The sequence below is a fragment of the Octopus sinensis genome, linkage group LG3, assembly GCF_006345805.1.
Source record: "Octopus sinensis linkage group LG3, ASM634580v1, whole genome shotgun sequence".
Taxonomy (NCBI): Eukaryota; Metazoa; Mollusca; class Cephalopoda; order Octopoda; family Octopodidae; genus Octopus; species Octopus sinensis.
Window position 1 is genome coordinate 121,379,190 of NC_042999.1, and position 24,728 is coordinate 121,403,917.

Consider the following 24,728-nt stretch of genomic DNA (forward strand, 5'->3'; position numbering starts at 1 on the left):
TTTTTTGTTAAAGTACTTTAATCTATTAGAGAGTAGTTTGAGATTAGCTATCTATGAGAACTCCTATTTGCTGATGACACTGTTCATACAGCAGAACCTTTGAAAGATTTGGAGAAGGAATTTCAGACATTTAAATAAAACCAGGAGTTGAAAAGCCTTAAAATAATAAAAACCAAGGCTAAAATTATGCTAAATAGAAAAATCAGGTCTCTACTACCATCAGGGTAATTGCAGTGCATAATATGCAGAAAAGGAGAAGGCAAACATTCGAAGCAATATACCCTATGTAAATAATGGACCACAACAGGAGAAGGAAATCACAGTCATGTTAACAGTAAAGGTTTTATGTGACATATGCTCAGGAGCATTAAGCTCAAAAAGTACCAAGGAAATATATTCTCTCAGCAGCCCAGCTGGCTCTAAAGGAATAATCCATAATTTATGTTAGTTAGGTAATCAAATTGGAGTGGGTGTGTGTTTTGAAACAAAGTGGCCAGAGTAAGAATAAGTTTAAAATGTTCCTTTTAACAAAATCCTCTTCATTAGTCAAGAGAAAATTGTATGATGCTTGTGTGCAAAGTAAGATTTTACATAGAAGTGAGACATGTGCTTTGAATGCAGAGGATTTACAAAGGCTAGAAAGGAAGTGAGCATGTTTTACTGCATGTGTAATATTAGTGCACATGAAAGCCTGAGTACAAATAACCTGAAAGAAAAGCTGTGTTGAAAAGGAATCAGATGCAATATGCAAGACAGAAGACTACATTGTGTGTGCATGTGATGAGAAGGGATAACAAACTGCTGAGTGCTCAAAGTAGACAGTGCTATTAGAAGAGGAAGACCTAAAATGATATAGAATGAAATTATGAAAACCAATCTCAAGATACAGAACCTCACATAATAGAAGACAGCAGACAACATCAAATGGTTGCATTCAAAGCTAGAGAAAACCTGCACTCTCATGTAAGCATGACAAAGCAAATACTATCCCGTTTTCTTCCATTGTTCCCTCACTGCCTCTATGATATCTCTGTCTTCTTTTCTCTCACTCTCTCTGACACTTTCCCCATAGTTCTTTGCTGCCTTAACATCCTCTCACTCTCTCTAGCCACTCCCTCTTCTTCCATGACACCTCTTCAGCTCTTTCTTTCAGTGACCCTCTCCCCACAGTTTCTCCAGCTTCTTAGCCCCTTCTTCTCCATCTTTCTTTCATGCACACCTACCCAATTCATCCATATTCTCCATATTCACCCTTATAACATGAGATAGCACTGAGCTGCCTCTACTCAACCACTCCCATCACCCTTACCACACTGGCCCTGACTCTTTTTCTCACTAACCACTGACACCATTCTTTCCCTTCCATTAACCTCACCAGTACTGTCTTCATTCTTACTCACTCCACAGCCACTCTTGCATAACAATGAATTCGTTTCTTTTATCACACTTTAACTTTTCTCAACACCTCCCCTAAAACCACCACACATTCTCTTTTCTTTCAGTCATGGCAGTTTTACAGTCTTTTGAATTGAGATGACCTCACTAGTACTCATAAAACAAGAAAAGCACCCAGTACACTCTGAAAGCTTGTTTGGTGAATAGATCAGAGAAACACATGTTTGAAAGGAGTTTTTAATCTTGCTGAGAGCAAAATAACCTCTATAACACTGGTATTATGAGAGAAGATGTCATTGAAACAATATCAAAATGTAGATGTCTATGCAACACATGTTCCTTAAAAGTTAGATCCTACTGAACCATCCAATGCATGCAACATGAAAAGCATATAAGTGAATATACACACAGAAGTTCAAATCAATCAGATTATTTGCCACCAGCAAACTTCTATTGAACCGGAGTGCTTCATTAATAAGTTTTTTTAATTGCTTTATCACAATGTCCTGTTCTCAATTTAGACAAAGGTGTTTTATGAAAATATATCTAAAATGTAAGTACCCCTTCTAAGATATGCGACCCTTGTGAGCTAACATTGTTGCTAAAGGGTGCTACCATCCATGTTTAAGAACCAGTGAGTGTGATTGTTAAATTTATCTACAATTTCTAGTAAGTCATCAAAGTAAGTAACCCCTAATATACAATCAATTACTGCTGTTACACTGCATATCTGGTGCACAATTTTAGTTTTGCTTTTTGGTCAGTCAACTCAATATTGCTAACAATTTATGTAAACATTTCTTGTTTGACCACTCAATACAGACTACCTACTCAATCTATTGAACAAATATATTGCTTTGATATTGTTGAGATTTTGTGGGTCATAGCTAAATAAATCAGCATTCATTATGTACCCAGTCTCTTTAAATTAGTTTACTCTCAGCAACCTAGCTATCTCTAAGAGGGTTACTCTGTTAGCAACTCTCAGTTACTCTAAATTAAAACTCTGCAACCTAGCTTCCATGGTCACACTGCTAGATTGCTCAAACACTTACTTAAGGTGAAAAGAGGTACAACATCATAGCTGAGAGTCAGATATGAGAAAATGATAGCTAAGTGGAAAAACTGATCAACCAAGATGTCTGATTTTCATGAATAAAAATATATTGCTACAGAAATCAGATGTATCAAATTAAAAGTGAAAATGAATTATATAGATTTCATCTAAAATATACAAGTATTACAAAGAGTGAATTATGCCAAAGATAAATATCAGATGAAATAAAATGAAATTTTTCCTTTAAGTATAGGAAAATACATTGAAATAAAAGATTAAAAAATACAGAAAACCAGTATAAGATTACATTTATGCAAATTTAACGAGTAATCATACAATATTAAAATTTATTTTACAAGCAGTTAATGATTTAATGATCAGCACTATAATTAAAACACCCAAGAATTAGTCACTGCATCAATTAATCAACAATTTTATACCAAAATTACAGAAAGATTTTAGTTTTTGATGGAGTAAAATTACAAACTACCACTATTCTAGTCAAGTGAAAACTGCTTCAACATGTTTGTTATAGTAGAACATTTCCCATATTTCCAATAGATTCATCCTATAATCAGTCACTATAAAGCTATGACAGCTGGTTTTGAAATAGCAAATCAAAAGATCACACAGTTACAATATCTCTGAACTCTCTGAAGAAATGACATTAAACAGTCTCCTCTGAATATCTGCAAACATGTGCGTGCATGTACACGTTGTTGCATTTGTCTCAAAAAGCTTAAAATGTAATGTGAAGGTACAAACCCTGCTAAAGATATTTTACTGTTTTAGATAAAGGTCCCCAGCCCAAGTCACTCAACTAGGGAAAATAACAGCACTCAGAAACAAATGCAAATTCATGTAATTGTTTACACATGTATATCTGAAAACCTAAACCATTTTCAATCACTATTTTAATGAAAGCATATAATAAAACTTGATATGAAATAAAAAGGAAATACTTTGTGACAATATTTTTCTTGGTAAAGATTTAAAGTGTAAACACACATGCAGTATGTGTATACATATATATATACGTACATATGTGAACGTAAGTCTGCTATATATATATATATATATATATATATATATATATACATATATATACATATATTTACACAACAGAAATATAGATGTGTATCCGAGTTTGTATGATTCTTACTAGAATTTCTGAAAGACCCTTGAGATGCCTACATACATATAAATGTACTTTTGCACAATGCAGCAGGAATAAATTTTGAGTAACTGTTAACATAATTTACTTTTAACCTCCCCATTCTTATAAACATCAAATAGATATTTAATTCGCTTTGTGATCGTGAGTGCACCAAACCTCATGTGTGCATATGCTCACATTTTTGCAGATGCTTGTATGAGCGAGTGTACAAAAACCATGCAGCTTGCACAAGGGTGTTTATACATCCAGATTTGGTAACGGTTATTTTCAATACTTTTCTCACTGTATTGCATGTTCATTTGTCTTTTTTCTATCTGTGATTTTATTTTTGATCTTCTATGTAAATGAAGACATTTCCTCCATCTTGCTGCTTTTCTTTCCTCAAAATGAGAAGATGCATTGCGGAACTGTTATCTTAACGAGTTGTGTCTATCACCTGATAAGATACATTTGCACGGCCTGATGCTCCTGAACCACATATACAAATGCATATACACACATACACGTATATGCATCATCATCATTTCACTGTCCATACTGGCAGAGGTTGGATGGTTTGACCAGAGCTGGTAAGCTGGAGAGCTGCACCAGGCTCCAGTCTGATTTGGTATAGTTTTTTTATGGCTGGATGCCCTTCCTAATGCCAACCACTTTACAGAGTATGTTGGGTTCTTTTACACAGCACTGCATGGGCGCTTTTATTTGGTACCACACAAATGCTTTTACAAGGCATCGCACAGGTGCTTCTACATGGCTCCATAAAAATTCATATATGCATCTATACACACATATATAAACATACAAATATATATGTATATACATATATTTATATACTTGTATACATGTACACATATACATACACACATACATTCAAATACCTATATGCATAGTCATACAATTGTCCATCAGTTTATACACTACTCAGCATGGTTTCATATAAGCAATGTATTGGTTTGATTCAACCTTTATTTCCTTTTACTTTATGTAAATAAAGCTCCATTTTGTCATTTTCACTTCAGTTTTGTATCTTCCATTCATTTTACATTTATTTCACTTCATCAATAGTGATGTAGAGCACACACTAAATCAATAACAAAGTTACAATTTTTTCCCCTTCTGTCTTGGTTTTTTTCTTTTAATTTTTATTTATTTCTTTTTTTTTGTATTGTCATCTAATTATCTAAAAGAAAACTTCTTGAAAGATGAAAAGAATGAAAAATTTTGATCTCCCTATCAGCTATTTACAAGTGGATAGCAAAACTAGCAGTAGTGTGAAACCCTGGAGGCCAATCACGGTTACACAAAATATCACACTCAGAAATAGGAGTTTTACATCTGTAGTAGTCCTCATGATGAAAATTACAAACAACTATACAGCTGATTTGAAAGAAGATAAAGATGAAATACAGAACACCCATACCATCGTATATTTAGGAAAAATTTATGATTTCATACTTTATTCCACTCTACTGCCATATTTCATTTACATGCACAGAGTCATACCATTCTTTTCCTATAAAAACCACTTTAAAACATCTTTCAATAAGTATATGATGAAACACCAAATTTGTTATTCCACAAAATATACTTGTAAAATAGGGTATGTCATATACCCTATTTATCTTAAATGTTGACAAATAAAATGATAAAAAAAAAGACTGAAGTATTCTAAAATAAATAGGTTAGCTCAAAATTTAATCTCTCAAAAAATTTAAGAAATAATTATTTTTCTGTTTTTGCATTTTATGACTAATTCTGAAAAATAAAGTCTATTCCAAAAGTACAATCAAAAGGACTTTTAGAAAGGCCCATAATTTATAAGAGATATTTTATAACTAGAAAAAATATAAGATTTACTGAAATGAAACAATAACAGTGAAGAAATTAATTGTAGATTCTCTTTCAGATAAAAAAGTAAGTTGAATAAAAATAATCTTCCAAAAATATTGTGAATGATTATCAAATTAATACTTTCTGAAGAATTTTGTTTGGAGTTGAACATAATCAATTAATTATATAATCAATATAATAAAGAGTTATTTTGTGGGTACACATGCTCGTGTTAGTGCATGTTCACAGCAAACACACACAAATAATGCTACAATAAATTGATTCATAAATGCCAAATATTTAGGCCAGAATATTGCACATTTATACTTTTATTCCTTTACTTGTTTTGGCCATTGGACCATGGCAATATTGAGGTACTACAATCAACAGTTTAATTACTCATATCAAAACCAAAGCTAATTTTTAAAACTGTTATTTTGTCCAGCTCTTTTTGATAAACCTTCTCATCAACGAGCATCACTTGTTTTCAAGCAAGGGAATATTCCTCTATGGCCAGATATGTTATTTTGTCCAGCTCTATTTGATAAACCACAGAACATAAACAAAAAGTGCCAGTTTTTTGTTAAGTGGCATCAAAATTAAGACAGGCAAAGAGAAATAAATGCAGGCTTCCAAAATGTTTTTCTACCAAAATTCATTCACAAAGTATTATTAGTCAGCTCAAGGTTACAGCACAAGATGTTTTATGGTGTGACAACAGCAGATACCATATTGTTGTGAAGGGAAATTCTGAAACATAGTCATGCCAAATAATTTTAACAATTTGCAGTTAATACATATTGCAAAAGAAAAGAATGTATTCTCAGAAGTCTACTGAAGAATGCATGGGCTAGTTAGATTACAATTCCTTTTGGCTAGGCACAAATTCACTATAGTTAAGATAAAACATGGGTTATATTGACTTTCATTGATTTATTGTCAGAATAGCAGGAATATAGTTTAGGTAAAGCAGAACTTGCCTCATAGCAAATGTTTAAATTAGTTTAACATAAACATACAAGATTTATTAGACACTGTGTAGAGAACAGCAATGAAAACAAAGAATTCCAAAAGACAGATATGTGCTGAAATAAAAATGCCACAAAACAAAGCATTATTCATCTTCCAAATGGTTGATCTAGGAATAGCTGTGTATAGGTACAGGCCTGGCTACATCTTTAAGAAACTTGCTTTCCAACCATGTGATTTTAGGTTCAGTCTAAAGAACTGTACTCAGAAGAAGCACCAAGCAAATCAAAGCTTTATAGGTGAATCTACTAGACTGAAGCTTAAAGAAGCCTGTCATATATGTGTGTGTGCTTGAGTGCACCCCTTGTCTTCTCACCACATGATTGTAAACAAGCATCACTATCTGACAAGCGATACTATTCATTTCCAAATTAGAATGGCAAACATATCTGGCCATAGAGGAATATACCCTTGCTTGAAAACAAGTGATGCTTGTTGATGAGAAGGGCATCAGCAGTAGAAAATCTGCCTCGATGAATTTTTTCCAACCCAAGTGGACAATAAAAATATAATAAAATAAATAATCAAGTGACATGATGGAAATAACTTCTTATACATTAGCAAGTCTTAATTATTTTGGCAGCATGGATTAAAACAATACTATAACAATGCTTAGGTGTGTCACAAGTCCTAGCATTTATAAAGCAAGAGCTTAACCCGCTTCTCATATAAATGACTGAGATTATAATACTCCCCATTGAACAGGATGCTGGTCTGCAACATGGTTGTCAAAATTAGAGTATGTTCTTGAGAACGAAGTGTCTTCAACACCGGAAAATGTGGTAGTTCTTTTCTATGTCACCAGAAGTAGTAAGGTCGCCTTACAGCTTGCGAGACAACAAAACCCAAGGGGCAACTTTATGCTAGGAGATTAGGGCAGAGAGAAGAGAGAAAAGGACCTGGGCAGAACAGATTTCTAAATGTAGAGGAGCTACATGGTTAGTTACATTATTGAAAAGAAGATTAACAGTTTACTGGAAGCTGAAGTAACTCCTCTACACAACACTACTTAACATATACTTAATATATATACAAGTGTATGTATGTGTATAATATATACACACTGTATGCACACAATGTACACACTTAAAAGATACAGAAATGTTTTAAACAGGTATCATTTCTTTTCTTGTTTCTTTTTCTTTCTTAGGGTTCACCAGATGTGTCAGTCAACTTTTCCTTTTTACAGCATACAGTTTGCTGTGCACAACTTTCTAGGTTAGTTTTATTTTTCTTCAGTTTATGTTTACATTCTGTCTACTTGTAGTAACTGTTCACATTATCCAATTGTCTGTCTCTTATATCCCTGCAATTCTATCTATCATTCTACACACATTTCAGATATATATGCATGAATGTATATGCATATAATATACATACACATATGTACTTACATATAAACTTTCATATATATATATATATATATATTATATATATATAATATATATATATATATATACAGATATATATGCATGAATGTATACGCATATAATATACATACACATATGTACTTACATATAAACTTTCATATATATATATATATATATATATATGTAATTAAGGGCATAGAAAAATTTCTAGACTATATGCAGAAAATATGCTGAAAATGATTTCACCTTAATTAGTCTACTTTTTGTATGCTGGCAACAGATAATATTTTTTTAAAATTTTAACCTTTATCATATATATATATATATATATATATTTACACACATACAAACATATGTACACACACATATATACATACATATAAACTGCCATATATATATATATATATATACACACACAAACATACACACATATGTACCGAAATATAAACTTCCATATATATATATATATATATATATATATATATATTATACAGGGTGACTCAAAAAAAGTATGCATACTTTGACAGCTGACAACTCAATCTTCATTTCTTTTCAAATTTAACTAATTAGAAATAACAAGATCTAAACAAAGGAAATTTATTCAAACTGGATACTAGTATCAATACTAGTGCTACTGGGTAACAATCCAATTGTAAAGAGAGTTAAGGTGAGTGTTTCAAAAAGATTCACCTATGTAACTTACCATTACTTGATTAGTGATAATTTTGAGGCATATGAGATTGCTCAGAATGTCCTAAGATATCGACAAGCAACACAGCAAAAATGGATACTAGAAACATTGCCTGAGTTCAAGAAAAGCTGAAGGCTTAATGTGTCTCGTACCCACATCTCTATATATACATGCATGCATTCATATATACATATAGACATTGACACACATTTACATACACATGCATATGCACACACCCACATATATATGCATTGATGCATATGTGTGTGTGTATGTGTGTGTGCGTCCGCTTCCTATGCTTTTACAATGACAACAGTTGTGCTGCAAGGACATTTATCATGTCTCTCATACACAATATGTACTTCAACTTTTCAACAGTATCTAAGATGGAAACAATGAAGAGTTGGCATCATGAACAGCATCTTGCCACAGAATACTGCTCCAAGGAATCTTATCTAACCCATGCTGACATAGTAAAAACAGATGTAAAGACAAAAATAAAATTAAACAAAATATATGTTTAATTTTTATAAAGTCTAAATGCTCAAAATTACTGACTGTTCACATGATGATAGTGCCTCTCAAGTTCAATAAGTTTACATTGTTATATTATTTAAAACTTTGCTGAAATAAACATATTCCATGAAGAAAAAAAAGTGCTCAACTAACAAGGAAGAAACTCATTAACAAACAGCAACCTAACTTAATCATTAAAATTACTGTTCTACTTTTTACATTGTTTCTTCCATACTGCAAATATTAACAGCAAAAACACATTTTAGAGAAAATAATGTAAAATTTACACTTATCTGCAAATATTCAACACAAAAATAATTTTCATAATTTATTTATTTTTTTGTTCCCTTTTTTCAATGGTAAGAAGGTGAGAAATAAGTATGTAATATAGAAAAGAATTTCACTTTTTTTCTATATTTTCATTTTCAAATGTGGCAGCATAAAACATTATGTATTAAACTCAGTAATATAAGCAACAATGTACAAGTGTAAATATGTGAAAGAGAAAGATAGGGAAAGTGTGTGAGTGTGTTTAACATTTCCACATGCATAATTCTGTTGATCTGCTTTCATGCTTCTAAGTTCATGGAAAGGTGATTGTCATTTGCAAAGTTCTGTTTTCATATATTAAGAATACAAGATGGATTGTACTAAGAGAAATTTTAAAACATAATGAAGAGCTTACTTATTTAAATTAATGCATTACCTAGAGAATTAGCCTAAAACTTCACTTTGGTTATGAAACACTCTAAAAATTTAATGATGACTACTATCCAAACTATTATTAAGGATTAAGGAGGTTTTGTTGTTCAAAAGATGTTATCTTAATGACTCATATGTATGTGAGAAATTCATGAAGCTTTTCTTTACTTATAGTAATTTTTAGATACTTTTACATACTCAATACAAAACATTTAATTTTTAATTATGTTTAATGATAATAATATAAATATACTTTTTTTTCCTATCATCATAAATCACTAATATTTCTTGAAATCTATACTCAGTTTTAATTTTCATTGAAGTCTAGTTATTTATCAACTTACAACAATCCAGATTGCCATCATTTCATTTATTTGAAGCTTATGGTATGATAATATCTATTTGAAATCTATCCTATCACTTGATTTCTCCCCCAAAATTCCCTAATAAAAGTTTAAAACATTTTTATATGATACTAATTTTTGCAGGGAACTGAAAAAGACTGCCAACCTAAATTCATATAATCAATACCTAAAGTTGACAAAAATATATACAACAAAAACCATCAACCTAAATATTTGTACTGGGATCTTTATTTTCAAACATTTTGGCAAGGAGATGTAGACGACCAATATCTATTTGAATTCGAAAACTTCAGTAGCAATATCATACCATTCTAAGAGTGTCTGCCTCCTCCTCGTCTGGCATTTCAGGAACACCTTTTAATGTATCTTCATTCTGGTAGATGTCAGCTTCTTCTTCTTCTGCATGAAGTAGTAGCATACCTCCACCCTGTGAGGCCAAACACATGCTATTTATCGATGATACACTATTGAGAGTATCTTAATTGCTTTTTTTCTTTTATTTTTTCCAATACTCTCTTTTTGTTTAGATTTCTCACATAAATAAGAAGTACAAAGCAGTCATTGCTTTGCCAAAATGTATATTTAAAAAAAGAATAAAATGTGTCCCATTGTCTAATCTTAAAATATAAACACAAACAGGGAAACAATGAGTGCCTCACCATGATTTTAACTACGCTAAAAAGAGCATTATCATTTAAAGTAAAAACAAAACGTTAGAAAAAAATTTAATTCTTAATTTAAATATTAGCATGCAAAAAAGAAGATTTTCAACATAACTCAAACACTTTTAACCAAAATTATTTTTAAAATAAACAAACTTCAAATAAAAGAAAATATCGAAAGATAAATTAGCTTCTTATGGAAACACTAACAGTAAACATCTCTTTCCTCAGAAGATAACAGACAAGTGCTTACCATTCTAAGAGCTTCGGCTTCTTCTTCCTCAGGCATCTCCGGAACACCTTTTAATGTATCTTCATTTTGATTGTTGTCAGCTTCTTCTTCAGCATGAAGAGGTAGGTCACCACCCTGTGATGCTAAATACATACTGTTGCGGGATCTATACATCATGGGCTGCTGTGTCATATCATAGCATTCTGTAGGCTGACCACTAACATCTAAAAACCCCTGGGATTTATTCCATGAATTAGCACAAATCAAAGCAAAGAAGAATGATATCATAGTAGAAATGCCTACTGTTAGGAAAACCCATTTTAGACCAGGCACATGTCCATTCAGTGGTCTTTGATACTGAAAAAAAGAGAAGAGAAGGAATATATATATATATATATGAAACTACATAAATGAAAAAAAGAAATAGTCAAACATTTTAAAACTAACTATCTACAAAACTTTCCAGGGCCTTTCTTACTGGTAAAATAGAAGAATAAAAGTAACTCAAAACAGAGACCTGGTTCAAGTGCTTAAAATATAGTGGACTCTTCTAAAAGCATTCAAGGACCAGATTCTGATATTAATTCAAGTAACAGATTAAGTTTACCACCCAAGTATGCTATAGCAGGATTCAATCTCACAATGCAAATAACTGAAATAAATTCTGATACTCTAACAATTCCACCTAGGTAGGTACTTTATAGACCACAGGAGAATAAAAAGCAAAACTGACTTTGGCAAAATTCGAAACCAGAACATAAAAAGCCACAATAAATACCACAACTGATGTGCCAACAACTCTATCAGTTCATTGCCTAGTCATTATTTACCAATATACTATAACCAACAACCTACCAATAAACACTGATCTCCCATCTCTTTTACTGCTGCTCCTGCATTAGCAATATATATTTACTATCATCAACTAAACCCTCACTGTATTTCATTTTCCCTACTATGACTCGCATTTACTACTAAACCTTACATTATGCAATTCACTATGAACCCTCTAGCACTTTCTTTCTATGCATATTCACCTCCAAAACATTGAGACAAGGCCATTCTATTTTAACAGCAACCACACATACAAAGTTGGTCGCAAAGATTCCAAAGATTAAGTATCTTGCTGTTATTGCACATTGTCAAGCATCAATTTAATGTTAATTTTCATTTTCCTCTATGAAATTAGAAAAAGAAAATAAGATAATTTATGAAGTACTATTCTATATTTTTGAGATGAGAAATTATGTACATTATTCACAATGGACAGATAGATGTCCTCACCTTGTCTGTTGTTATCATGTTTCAGTTGATGAACGCTCCAGCCTTCATCAGGTGTTCTGGAGGAATTTCGAACCCAACCCTTTATTTAACTAACTGGGTACACTGTTCTCATTCCTAAAGTATGTTGCTAATGTCATTTTTCTGTTGATATTATTTTTCAAGTCCCTGCCTGGGATTGAACTAAGAATCTGAGGGTTAGTTTAACCCAATTCACTTTCTGCACATTGCACACAGTCACTTCTCTGCTTTTCCCACTCACCATATGGATTACCACTTGTCATCACCTTTGTCTTTCCAATATTCTCCTATCTTTTGCTTCCATGCATTCCTTCCACTGAATCATCATCTCCTACAAACCAATCAAACTCTATAGTATTAACACTAGCTCACCTGTGTACAGCAACTACTACAATGGGTCATTCTATACACACTCTTATCCACTATATAGCATAGTGGATAAAAGCATGGGCCACTAACCCTCAGATTTCAAGTCCCAGGCAGGGACTCATATTAACCCTCAGATTTCAAGTGCCAGGCCGGGACTTGAAAAATAATATCAACAGAAAAAGAACATCAGCAATATATTTTTGGAATGAGAACAGTGTACCCCATTAGTCAAATAATGGGCTGGGTATGAAATTTCAACAGAACACCTGATGAAAGCTGGAGAGTACATCAGCCAAACCGTTGTGATAATAACAAACAAGGTGAGGACACCAATCTGTCCATTGTAAATAATTTATGATGTGTACATATATATATATATATATATATACACACAATAATGAAATAAAAATATTTGGTAATGAAGTTATGCATTTAGTCTTTTTTGTTACTAATTACAACAAAAGTGTTTTAAAACCATTTTCCTCGTGAACTGCGAAGTTAGCTTTGTGGGCCCCAATGAGAATCTTTGGTTAGTTCTATCCTCTACAGTCCTACCATACCAATCATCTTCTCTTCATATCCTCTTCCATCAAATTTAACTGTCTTCCTCAATCTTCTCCATCTGCTTCCTTCCTTGTTCCTTTTCATCAATTCTCTTACCCAGTCATTTTCATCCTTCCTCAGGACATGACCAAAATGTTGTATCTATTCCCATCATTATCCTAAATTTGTTGTTTGTCCTGCTCTTTCTTAGGGACACTCCAAACCATTCTCATTTCCATTCTTTCCGATCTTTTCTGTAGCTCCTCATCCATTATCTAATGTCTCACTACCATAAATGCAAGCACATCTCACATTTGCAGTATATTCCATCACTCATTAGCATACCACCCAATTCCGGGAGCTTCTTTCCTGCACATCTCACTGTAACCACTGGCAGTGATTCCAATCCACTTCCTTTTTTCATCTTGTTTCTTATGTAACAAAATGATTTCATAATTTCCTTTCATCTCTATTTCTTTTGCAAGACCCACTTCAGCAATTCTCTCTATATTCTCCTTACACTTAAATTTAGATAGAACTTTAATATCCCTCTCACACAACTACATTTTTGATGAACCTACCCAATGCATATTGTACATTTAATGGAGTTTAACCCAATACACTTTCTGCACATTGCATACAGTCACTTCTCTGCTTTTCCCACTCACCATTTGTCATCACCTTTGTCAGTGGTGATGACAAAGGTGATACCACTTGTCATCACTTTTGTCTTTCCAATATTCTCCTTTCTACCTTTTGCTTCCATGCATTCCTTCCACTGAATCATCTACAAACCAATCAAACTCTATAGTATTAACCCTAGCCCACCTCTGTACAGCAACTACTGTAATGGATCATTCTATACACCTTAAACTTCCATCTAAAATCTACAAATAGTAGTGGGCTAATATTGACCCATGAGACACTAAAACTTTCACTTCAATATCATCTCTATTCCTGTCTTTTCTTCTCACAACTGTACTCATTCTCTCATACCCCAACATCAATATTTTAATCAATCATTCTGCTATTCCTAACTTCCTCTCTTAATGTCCAAGTCATCACTTCATGAGGGAACTTATTGGAAGGTTTTTCCAAATCAAAAAAATGCACAAGAAACAACTTCCTCCTCCAGTCTTTGTACTTTTTCTAGTAAGTACCATGCCAGAAAAAAAAATTGCATTGGTCATCCTTCTCTCTGGTATAAATCCAAATAGCATTTAATTTACCTTCACTTTCTTCCTCATCTCCTTTTCTAACACCCTGTTACCTTCATCCCTTGCTTCAATAACTTTATTGCACTTTATGAGTAATAGTCAAAGGGATTACCTTTCTCCTTGTACAGAAGCACAAGAAAAAACTCATAGTCTGCTGGGAAATGGTCTTTTTCCACCACTAATGGGCTGACCTTCATTATTTTCTTTACACCCCAACTTTCTGCTGCCTTTAACATATTTCATTCAACTGTCATTGGCTATCCTGCTTTTAATCTCATTACTTTTCCCATTTTCTTAACATCTAAGTTTTCTCTGCCGATTCTAGAAGTAGATTGCTCTCAATGTTGCCTTCCCCTTCAACATCATATATCTTTTCTGCTTTTTCTTATTTTTATCAAGAACATCAACTTGTCCCACTTCATCCTTCAAGGAATTCACTCATGACATATTCCATTCAAGTCTCATTCTACCACAACAAATTCTGTGCCTTTCATTTTTCTGTTAGTTTCTCCATTGCACACCAAAACTTATCCTTCTTTGCAACATTCCAGTCTGGTGAATACCCTCTACATTTACATAAAAGATGTTCTCATAAGAGAATAAATTTAATTAAATAGAATTTCTTGGCTTACATGAAGTATGCACCCACTTTAGTAAAATAAATAATATAACTTTCAAACAACTATAGTAAAAATATTATAATAATACTTGTAAAATTATTTTTCGAGCATGGTATAAATTTATTAAGTGCTTATTGAATTCAGCTATTTGAATTAAATATATAACATTTCACAAATATATAAAAAGTTTTTCAAAATGAAGCAAAGTATAATGAAAAGTAGAAAAAGGTTGTTTTTTTCCTGTAACTAGATTTTTCCAATTGAATGTACTTATGAGTATGTGCGTGTATGTATGTATTTTAGAGGTTTTAATGAGGAAAATATATAATTTCAACAAGCATCATTTTTATTGAAACATATTTTTAATTATTTTTTCCATTTATGTATTTATTGATGCATAATTTCAAATAAAACAGAATTTTGTGCTTGTAGTAAAATAATTCAAGTTGATTTGTATAATAAACTTCAGTATTTAAACTCAACAGTTTATACTATTAGTTTATTATCTGAAGCTTTAACTCTGGAAATATGAATAAAAATAATTAAACAATGTCAAAAATTATATAGTTTGAATATAAGGTAATGAAATTTAGTAACTAATTATTTTGAAAAATGAAAAAGAAATGAAGCCAAGGATAACAAAAGTTTATTAGTCTATATATAAATGTCCTCTAACAACAATGGAACAGGAAATATGTATAGAAATCACATAAGCAAAGTAATGTGACATTAAATTCCCATTACAGAAATCATTTTAAGTTAAAAATAAAAAAATTAGGAAAATGCCTCACCAACTGAAGCAAAAGTCCCTCTTTATATTCAACAAGCTCAATATGGACAGAATAGGCATCTTCTACTGTAGGAGCAGTGATGTTGATGAGAACTTCAAATTCATTGCCTTCCTGAAAATGCACTGCTCCCTGAAAAAGAGAGAGGGAGAGAGAAATTGAAAGAAACGGAATAGGAGCAAGATTTGAAAGAAGAGTTTCAAGCGGGAATAAGCATGTGTTACTATAAATGTAATATATCTACATACACATATCAATCAATAATCAATATATTCAAAAGATATCATAGTTTGAAACGTTGAGAAAATTTTAGTTATAAGTGTTTAAGTAAATGAAATCTTTCAGCCCAGAATGTCATTTGACAGCAATTTTACAAATTGGAATATCTCAATAAGTATATTAATAAGCAGTATACAAAGTTTCAAACTGTTTAGTTTTAAAAAATTAATTAAAAAATCTGTGAGCCAAACTGAACAGATCCGAAAATTTTACATAACATATATTGTCTGCATCATGACTAGTTTGAATAAACTTCTCAGAATGCAGACATTTTTAAAATACATAAGCTGAGGTAAGAAAGCTAATTGTATAAAGTAGTTGCTATATTGGTTCACAAAATATAATTCAAATCTTATGTATATGCTTTATTTTTCTAAGTACAACACTCCCTCAATACCTTACACAGTCTAAGAATCTGAAATCTATGAATTGATCATCTGGTACTGCAACTACTTACATATACATTTGTGTGTGTGTGTATGATAAACAAAAATGCCATGCCTACAACTACAAGAAATACAAACACCACAACATACTGAGTTATAACAGTTTTGCCTGAAGGCCATAATGGTATAAAACTCCAGTCATACAACAAATCCTCTTTCTTGTACCTCTCTCTATCTCTCTCTTCCTCTCCCTCCCTGGCCAGGTAACCATGTACCTCCTCTATAGCAAGACACCTGTTTCAGCCTGTTTCTCTGTCACACTCTAATCTTTCATCATCTGACACAAGATTCCCTCTTCCAATGACCCTGCCCCTCTCAAAATTCTTTGTCTTACAAGTTACTTGGTGACCCTGCTGGTGCTGGTGCCTCGTAAAAAGCATCCAGTCCTCACTGTAAAGTGGTTAGCATTTGGAAAGGCATCCAGCTGTAAAAATCATACCAAAATTGACCTTGATTGTGCTGGTACCATGTAAAAAGCACTGAACCCACTGTGGAGTGGTTGGTGTTAGGTACCCTGCCAAAGCAGATACAGTAGCTTGGAGTTGTCTTCTACCTGGCTAGCTCCTGTGAACCAGCCTACTCACACATGCAGGGAAGATGGACGTTAAACAATGATGATTGAGATGATATATACACACAAATTAAGATCAGTTTAAATTGATGAATCTATAAAGGCTTTTCCCACAAGCGCAAACTCTGAAGAAGATAGTATTTGTTAAGGTTGTATAGTTTTTTCAATCAATCAACCAACTGAATAAATGGAATTATGAATGCACCTATAATGCATATCAGAAACAGCTATAAGATGCACAAATAAAGAAATATGAAAAGTCCATTATTTATGCTTTTTCTTGTACATTACTATGAAAAATGCCATATTAACTGGAGAATGCAAGAATGGGTTTACAAAGTTGACTTGTGATGGACCTCGACTTCAGATCATTCCTCAGGATTACCTATGGTTCTACACCAATTAGAAAACCTTTGATAACTTGGCGTATTTGTATTAACAGCAAGCTTGAGAAGTATTTTACCCAAATTTATAATCCCTTTTTAAAAACTCTTTAAATAGTGTCCCACAATTAACAATCTATCTCAGTGAAATTGGACAATTTCTATGACTGTTTGATGTCATAATTAAGTAATAAACATAAAATTGTCAGTTTTGTTTTCTAAATTTGCCTGATTTCATTGAAATAGTAAATTTTGGGACACCCTTTAATATATGTATATTGTATTCATATCAATCCCCATTTCTAAGCATCTGCTACACTCTTTGCACACTCTTCCTAACTTACCTACCCACTCTTTCTATTCCTCTACATCTATTCTTTCTCTCTCATAATCACCTTTGGGATGTACCCTCACTATCCCTCACCATTATGCTCCCTTCCAGCTTGGGAACCTCTGTATTTTCCTCTTCAGCAATACACCTCTTCCTGTCCCTCTATCAAACATTCACCTCCATCAATACACAATTAAGATGTCTTGTCTAGTGAAAACTTGGGGACCCCACCAGTACACTCTGTACAATGGTTGATGTTAGGAAGAGTATCTAGCTGTACAAACTATGTCAAAACAAATGCTGGATCTGGGCACAATCCTCAGACTCATCAGCTTTTGTTGGACCATCCAAACTATGCAAGCATGGAAAAATGAATGCTGAATGAGGATTATATATATATATATATAGTTAATCCAGATATGAAAACACAAAGAGAAAACACAACAACGCGAGGACATGGAACAAGTATAGTGTCATTGGACGCTCAGGAAAGGAATGAAAGAAGGAGGATTTAAGGTTTTGAGCGGAGCGCTTCGTCAGAAACATAGAATAAGGAAAGGTCCAAGGAAGGGAAGAAGGAGAAAGAAAATTGCCAACGATACACATGTGCTCACACACAGACACATGCACAAAGTACTAGTCACATACTAAAGTTGATTATAATTACTTCAACTGATTAAATTCTCCTGACTCTTCCAACTGGACTTTGGCTAATGCTAGAAATTGTATATTTAAAAAAAAAACATAGAATACCCATTAACTATATGAACCATGATTTTTTAACAATTCTTGTAAAGATCAAATTCCAGCCTATATACTGTACATGTGTAAAAAGAAATTAATAATGGTATCTTTTGTAAACCTTTTCCAGGATTTTCTTTCACTTAATATCACACATACCTAAAGTATTTTTGACAGCCTACTGAGTACTTAACTGTGTGCACAAAGTCGTTCTCAACATGTACAAATGAAAATAAAGGAAATGCAAACTGAACAATAGAAAATAAATATTCAAGAAATGCATTCCATTATTATTTTCATGAGAAAATAAACTTCATGATCAATTGTGAATTGTTTGCACTTATTGAAGTTATTGCTTTATTTTAAACACACATACACACACACATACACTCAAACACACACACACTTTTCATATCTTCACAGGAAAAGATGGAAGTTTTGATTGATCTATTTTGCAGTGTCTTCAGTTGCTTCAACAATACTTCAGTTATAGCTTACGCAATAGGAAGATCACTCTACTGAAATGTAGAAGATATTGAAGATATCAATCAGCCACATTACAATAAGAAAAGAAGTAATAATTCAGACATATATTTAATATTTAATCAAAACTTTTGTCTTCCATTATTATATATATTTTCTTGTAAGATTCATTCTTCAATTGAAAGCAACCTGCAGCTTTTATTAGAAGATTTCCAATTAACAAAACTACAATTTTATAGGGACAAAGAGCATATTGGAAAATATATTTCACTGAGAAATGCAGAAGTAAAATAAATTTCAAAGACATTACCCAGTAAAACTTAAATATAAAAAAAAAATGAAATATTTTCACAAATAAATTCTTATTTTAAAAAACCAGTTTGGGACTTGTTTTTAAATTTCTTTTGTTTTAAACATTGAAAATGAACTTCAACATAATATTTCATATGATTCAGAAGCAAATAAATTTAGAGGCAGTATTATAAAATTATTGAATAGATATTTGATATTGCATATAGTTTATTTTTAGCAATATTTTCTTTGGACTTTTAACAATACTAGCTTTAAAATGAATTTCCTTCAACTCTACGATCAACTAAAATTACAACTTCTTTTATAAGACTAATTGATAGGAGAGGTGATGCTGTCAATGGCATTAACAACCTGTTAAAGGAAATATCTCAAAAATTTGAGCAAGGATCCAAACAGACAGTAATGCAACATAACTAAAATAAAAAAAATCTACCTAAAGTGCAAAATAGTATTAAAAAAAAATTTACAAAGATCATTTTTATGTATTAGCAAATTGATTAGTATTGTAAAGAGTAACATAAGCTAAATACACAGCTTTTATATAGTTTACAAATACATTTTCAAGAAGTCAGCTATAATGCACTCATAAATCTGTGTTAATCTGCACTAAAACTCCATTCAATAAACCACCAATTTTACAAAGACAGATCAATCAAAGTGATATACTCTCTGCTTTTTCATAACAAATGAAGGTACCTCCACACAGTTTCTGCTGTTTTCTTCAGCGCAATTTATTATTAATCGTTAATATTTAAGTAAAAGAAAATTTAACGGAAGGAATTTTTATCTGCTCCCATGCCGATAATAACCCCATAAAAAACCCAGCAGCTAAAAGAGGCTGTATCAAAAATCTCAAAATGGAAAGAAGCTTATCCATGCATTAATAGCACTGCTTTCAAATCAGTTACACAACTAAGCTGCACCATCTTCTAATGCAGCAAATAGTAAATAAAATTCACAAGTTCTTTTGGTTGAATTTTCAGTCAGCTTACTTAAAAAAAAAACCAAGGTTATTGAAAATAATCTGACATCAAACCATTTCTCTCAATGAATATTGTGACCAAAAAGCAATGCTTGAGTGGAAGGTTGCAGATAGGATGTTGTAAAAGTGGTGAACCAAGGAAATGACAGAACATCTAGCTCAGACAACAGTTTTGGCTTACTTATACATAAATCAGAAGATAACAGCTAGCATCAAGTATTGTAAACCAGTTATTCTTTTTATTATTGGGTCATCCATTGCTGTGACAATGACCAAGGACATCACATGGGAGATGATGGGCCAATCAGTCTGATGCATGCTCAGAAGGCTCTGCTGTATGTCAGGCACTGGTAATTTGCTGAGACTGAAAGCAAGTAGTTCGCTCTGGACTTGGATAGTCACATTTTCTTTGTGCACATATATACATGGAAAGCCTGCTAAATTAAATTTCTTAATTAGAGAAAAAAAAAAAAAGACTTCACATATTTGGGGAGGTCCAACTGCAAAACAAGATATTCTTTGCACAAATTACATGAGAAACTACATGTCTGGCATCTATTCCACTAAGACAGAACATGTCAGCATAAGTAGCTCATTTCAGTAGTCTTTTGAAAAATAGAATTTGGATCATGCTATTTTCTGTTACATATCTTTCTCAAAACTTGCACAAAACTATGCTGATAGAAAACTGTTATACCATAATTATACAAGATAATAGAGGCAAGTTGGTAGGAGGAGCCAAAGTATAATAGCTAAGGTAATTATTAACATAGAGTTTAATTAAAAGAAATTATTGACGGAAAATATAATTAAAGTAGTACTTGCATAAATGTAAGATTTCATTTGGACTAGAAAATTATCTATTGATTGTTGGTTTGCATTTAATTACACCTAAAGACCCATTTATTAATTTGAAGTATTTATGCATTATTTTTCAGAATATCCCAGTGTTAATTTCTAATGTTTTCTAAAATCTGATATATGCATACAGCATTACTTTGCAAGAGCATATTTAAAAATGCAATGAAGGATAAACAACAAAAGAAAGACAAGTACCATTTTTATATAGTAGTAATTTCTATGGACATTTAAACATTGCATTGCACTTGCTCTCTCCAGGGAATCTCATTGCAATGTTATTTCACATAGGTTATTTGACATTATTTCTATTATACATATAATTTAAAATAAATTAGGAACTTTTACCTTTTACTTTGATTTCTTGCAACATTCTAGTCTATTCTGGCTGCTGTGAGGAGCTTCTATTTTAATAGTAATGTAATTACTGAGGAATGGAAATCAGCAAAACTGTCAGCACATTGAACAAAATGCCTTACATCATTGTGTTATGATCCTCTAGATTCTAAGTTCCATTAAGGTTGATCTACAATAGCTTCTCACCCTTCCAGTGTCAAAATAATTACCATTTAAGTACCAGATCAACATATTTCCCTATATTCATCCTATAAATTTGAGACTCAGTGAGTTAGAAATCAAGGACATTTGCATAAAGACATGCTGACTGCTTAAAGTGATAGGAACTTGTGGAAGAGGGAAATTCAGGAAGACATGGGACAAAGAACTGAAGGCTAATCTCAAGATGCTGGGCCTTGCAGAGAAGATGACAAAGGACTGAGATTATTAGTGTTTTACTGTGCTGAAGAGACCAATCCATTACAGTAATAATGATATCATAAAAACCACTCAGCAATGCTTGGGCATAGGCCACTCTGCTCCACCTCCTGCTAACATGTCAAGCATTCCTCCCAACCCCATTTTCATCCATGCCTCCATATATGATAATGCTGTACTCACTATAGAGCAGAATCAGCACATGTATCCCTTCCTCTCCCTAACAGTCACCCTATTCCTGGAATCACTTCCATTCCTCATTCTCTTGGCACATTATTTCTACTAGTCACTTCCTTTTTGAGCCTTCAGCAACTGCTCTCTCTCTCTCTCTTCAACAATACTCCATTCTAAACACTTCTCTTATCTTCTCTTATTTCCTCTCACAATTATTATCATGCCCCAATTACTCTAGCCTTTATGTACCTGTACATCTCCCTATCCACATCATTTCTGTTCTCTTTTCTGTCTTGAGTTACTACCTTCCTTGTATCTCCTTCAGCCATATATCTCCTCCTTAACAAGATACTTGTACTTGTCCCTCTTTCATACGCCTCTCAATACTTGGCATAAAATCAACCACCTTGATCTTCTCTCAAATGCTTCCACTTAGTAATGGGAGCTTCTTCCTTTTCTTTTTTTCCCCCCTGTTCTGTTACTGTCATACAAGTTACATTGCAGCCTCACTAGAACCAGTGGGCAGGAATAAGGCACCCAGTGGACTTTGTACAATAGCTGGTATTAGGTAAGGTATCCAGAGACAAAAACCATGCGAAAAATATCAATGGCACTCAACACAACCTTGCAGCTCATCAGTTCCTGTCAAACTATCCAACTTAAACCAGCATGGAAAGACTTGACTTTAAATGAAGATGTATCTCAAGTTAAAGCTGCAGCTAGTTTGATACATATTTTGAAAACAATTCTATTAGAGCAAGTGATCAATTTAATGACCATATTTTGTTTTCCCTCTGCTGGATTTGGAGAGTAGTGTATGGCCTTTCCAGTATCTCTATTCTAATGATAGTGATGAAATTAATATTCTGGAGCAACAATTAAGCCCCTAATTGATAGCTGCTCATGATTAAGGAGGGTGCAGTACAATTTTGATATATCTACAGAAAAGGATTCTTACAGGAACTCAGTTTACATATTCAAAACAGATCTGTTATGTGGTATCTAGGTTGCATGCATGGTGGAGTTTTGTTAGGGAGATTGAGTGATAGAGGTAAGTGTGACAGGAAAGAGAGAGGTAAGAGGATTAGAGAATGCCAAGTGGTGGAGGAGGCAACAATAGTAGACTTGGTGATAATATTTACACACATGCACACACAAAACTAAATACACACATGTACACAACCACACACACATACATTAATATATAGTGATGTACAACTCAATGTACATTATTACCAGCATTGTGACTTTCAATTCACAATTCACACACACACACACACACGTCTGTGTGCATGTGTATGTATAGGTGAAGGTGTATGTGCATGGTTAAAAAGTTTTCTTCACCATCTTATAGTATTAGATTCAATCACACTGAGTGGTACCCAGCATGAGTCTTTTATTACAGCATTCAGCTGACCAAAAATGTGTCAGTGGCTCTGGTAGACAGAATCTGAAGAAGCCCATCATAAACATGTCTGTGTATGTTTACATTTAGGTTTGTTTTGGGTTTTTTTCTTTAAAAAAATCACTGAGCTACAAATGATGGTATTTGTGTCATTTCTTCTGTCAACAAATTCATAGCCTCTTCAGAGCAATGTCCAACATCAAAGTCCTTATTTGAAAAACAGTATGTGTTAGTTACTGGAAGGACATCTGGCTGTAAAAAATGCCCCAATAATATACCTAATTCACACTAGCATGGATATACAGATTTAAAAAAAAAAAGGAATGAAAAATATATACATATATGTACACAAACACACACACACACACAAACACCCTATTGTGGGCTACCTCATTGACAAATGACAGTGACCTTCTCTTTGTGGCAGGTGATTTCAATGGACATGTTGGACGGCATGTCGGGGGCTTCCATGGCGTTCATGGAGGCTACAGTTTTGGCTCTCGAAATGAGGAGGGAACCAGGCTGCTGGAGTTCTGCGATGCAAACGACCTTATGGTTTGCAATACCAACTTCAGGAAACCCACCTCTCACCTACTCACCTACCGATCTGGCAGACACACTAGCCAGATTGACTACATCCTCGCCAGAAAGAGGGAAAGAGGGCTGCTTATAAATGCCAAAACCTTTCCAGGCGAAGAATGTACTCCTCAACATAGATTAGTAGTTAGCGACTTCAAGATCAGAGCTAAATGGTTGCCCAGAAGAAGACCAGCTTGGAGGAGAAGGGTCTGGAAGCTTAAAGATCCTGCAAATGGACAGGGATTTAGAGACATACTATTCGAAGCCTTTGACGAAATAGAAGGGGATATAGCTTCACTTAATGTGGAAGACAACTGGAGATTTCTACGGGACAATCTGCAGACAGCCACTGACCAGATCTGTGGATGGAGAAAAGTCCCATCTCGACTCAGAGTAACGTGGTGGTGGAACAATGTGGTTGACAGGGCTATTAGACAAAAGAAACAGGCTTGGAGGGACTGAAAGAACGGTGGTAGCAGGGAATTGTATCAGACAGCCAGAAGGGAAGCTAGGAGACAGGTTTATTTAGCCAGAGGGGAAGTGGA

The 24,728-nt window shown here is 33.2% G+C and overlaps 1 protein-coding gene across 6 annotated transcripts in view; it reads right to left on the minus strand.

Annotated features, from left to right (window-relative positions):
- The window catches only part of LOC115209612, a 278,107-nt gene that overhangs the window by 197,275 nt on the left and 56,104 nt on the right, over nucleotides 1-24,728 (minus strand). For 5 of the 6 annotated variants that reach the window (XM_036501249.1, XM_036501248.1, XM_036501246.1 and 2 more), the window contains exons 3-5: nucleotides 15,869-15,997; nucleotides 11,048-11,383; nucleotides 10,440-10,559 (exon numbers count right to left, since the gene is read on the minus strand). In XM_036501249.1, the coding sequence (XP_036357142.1) occupies nucleotides 10,440-10,559; nucleotides 11,048-11,383; nucleotides 15,869-15,997 (585 nt within the window). The remainder of the gene's footprint in view (nucleotides 1-10,439; nucleotides 10,560-11,047; nucleotides 11,384-15,868; nucleotides 15,998-24,728) is intronic. The other variant, XM_029778055.2, reaches the window with a different exon arrangement.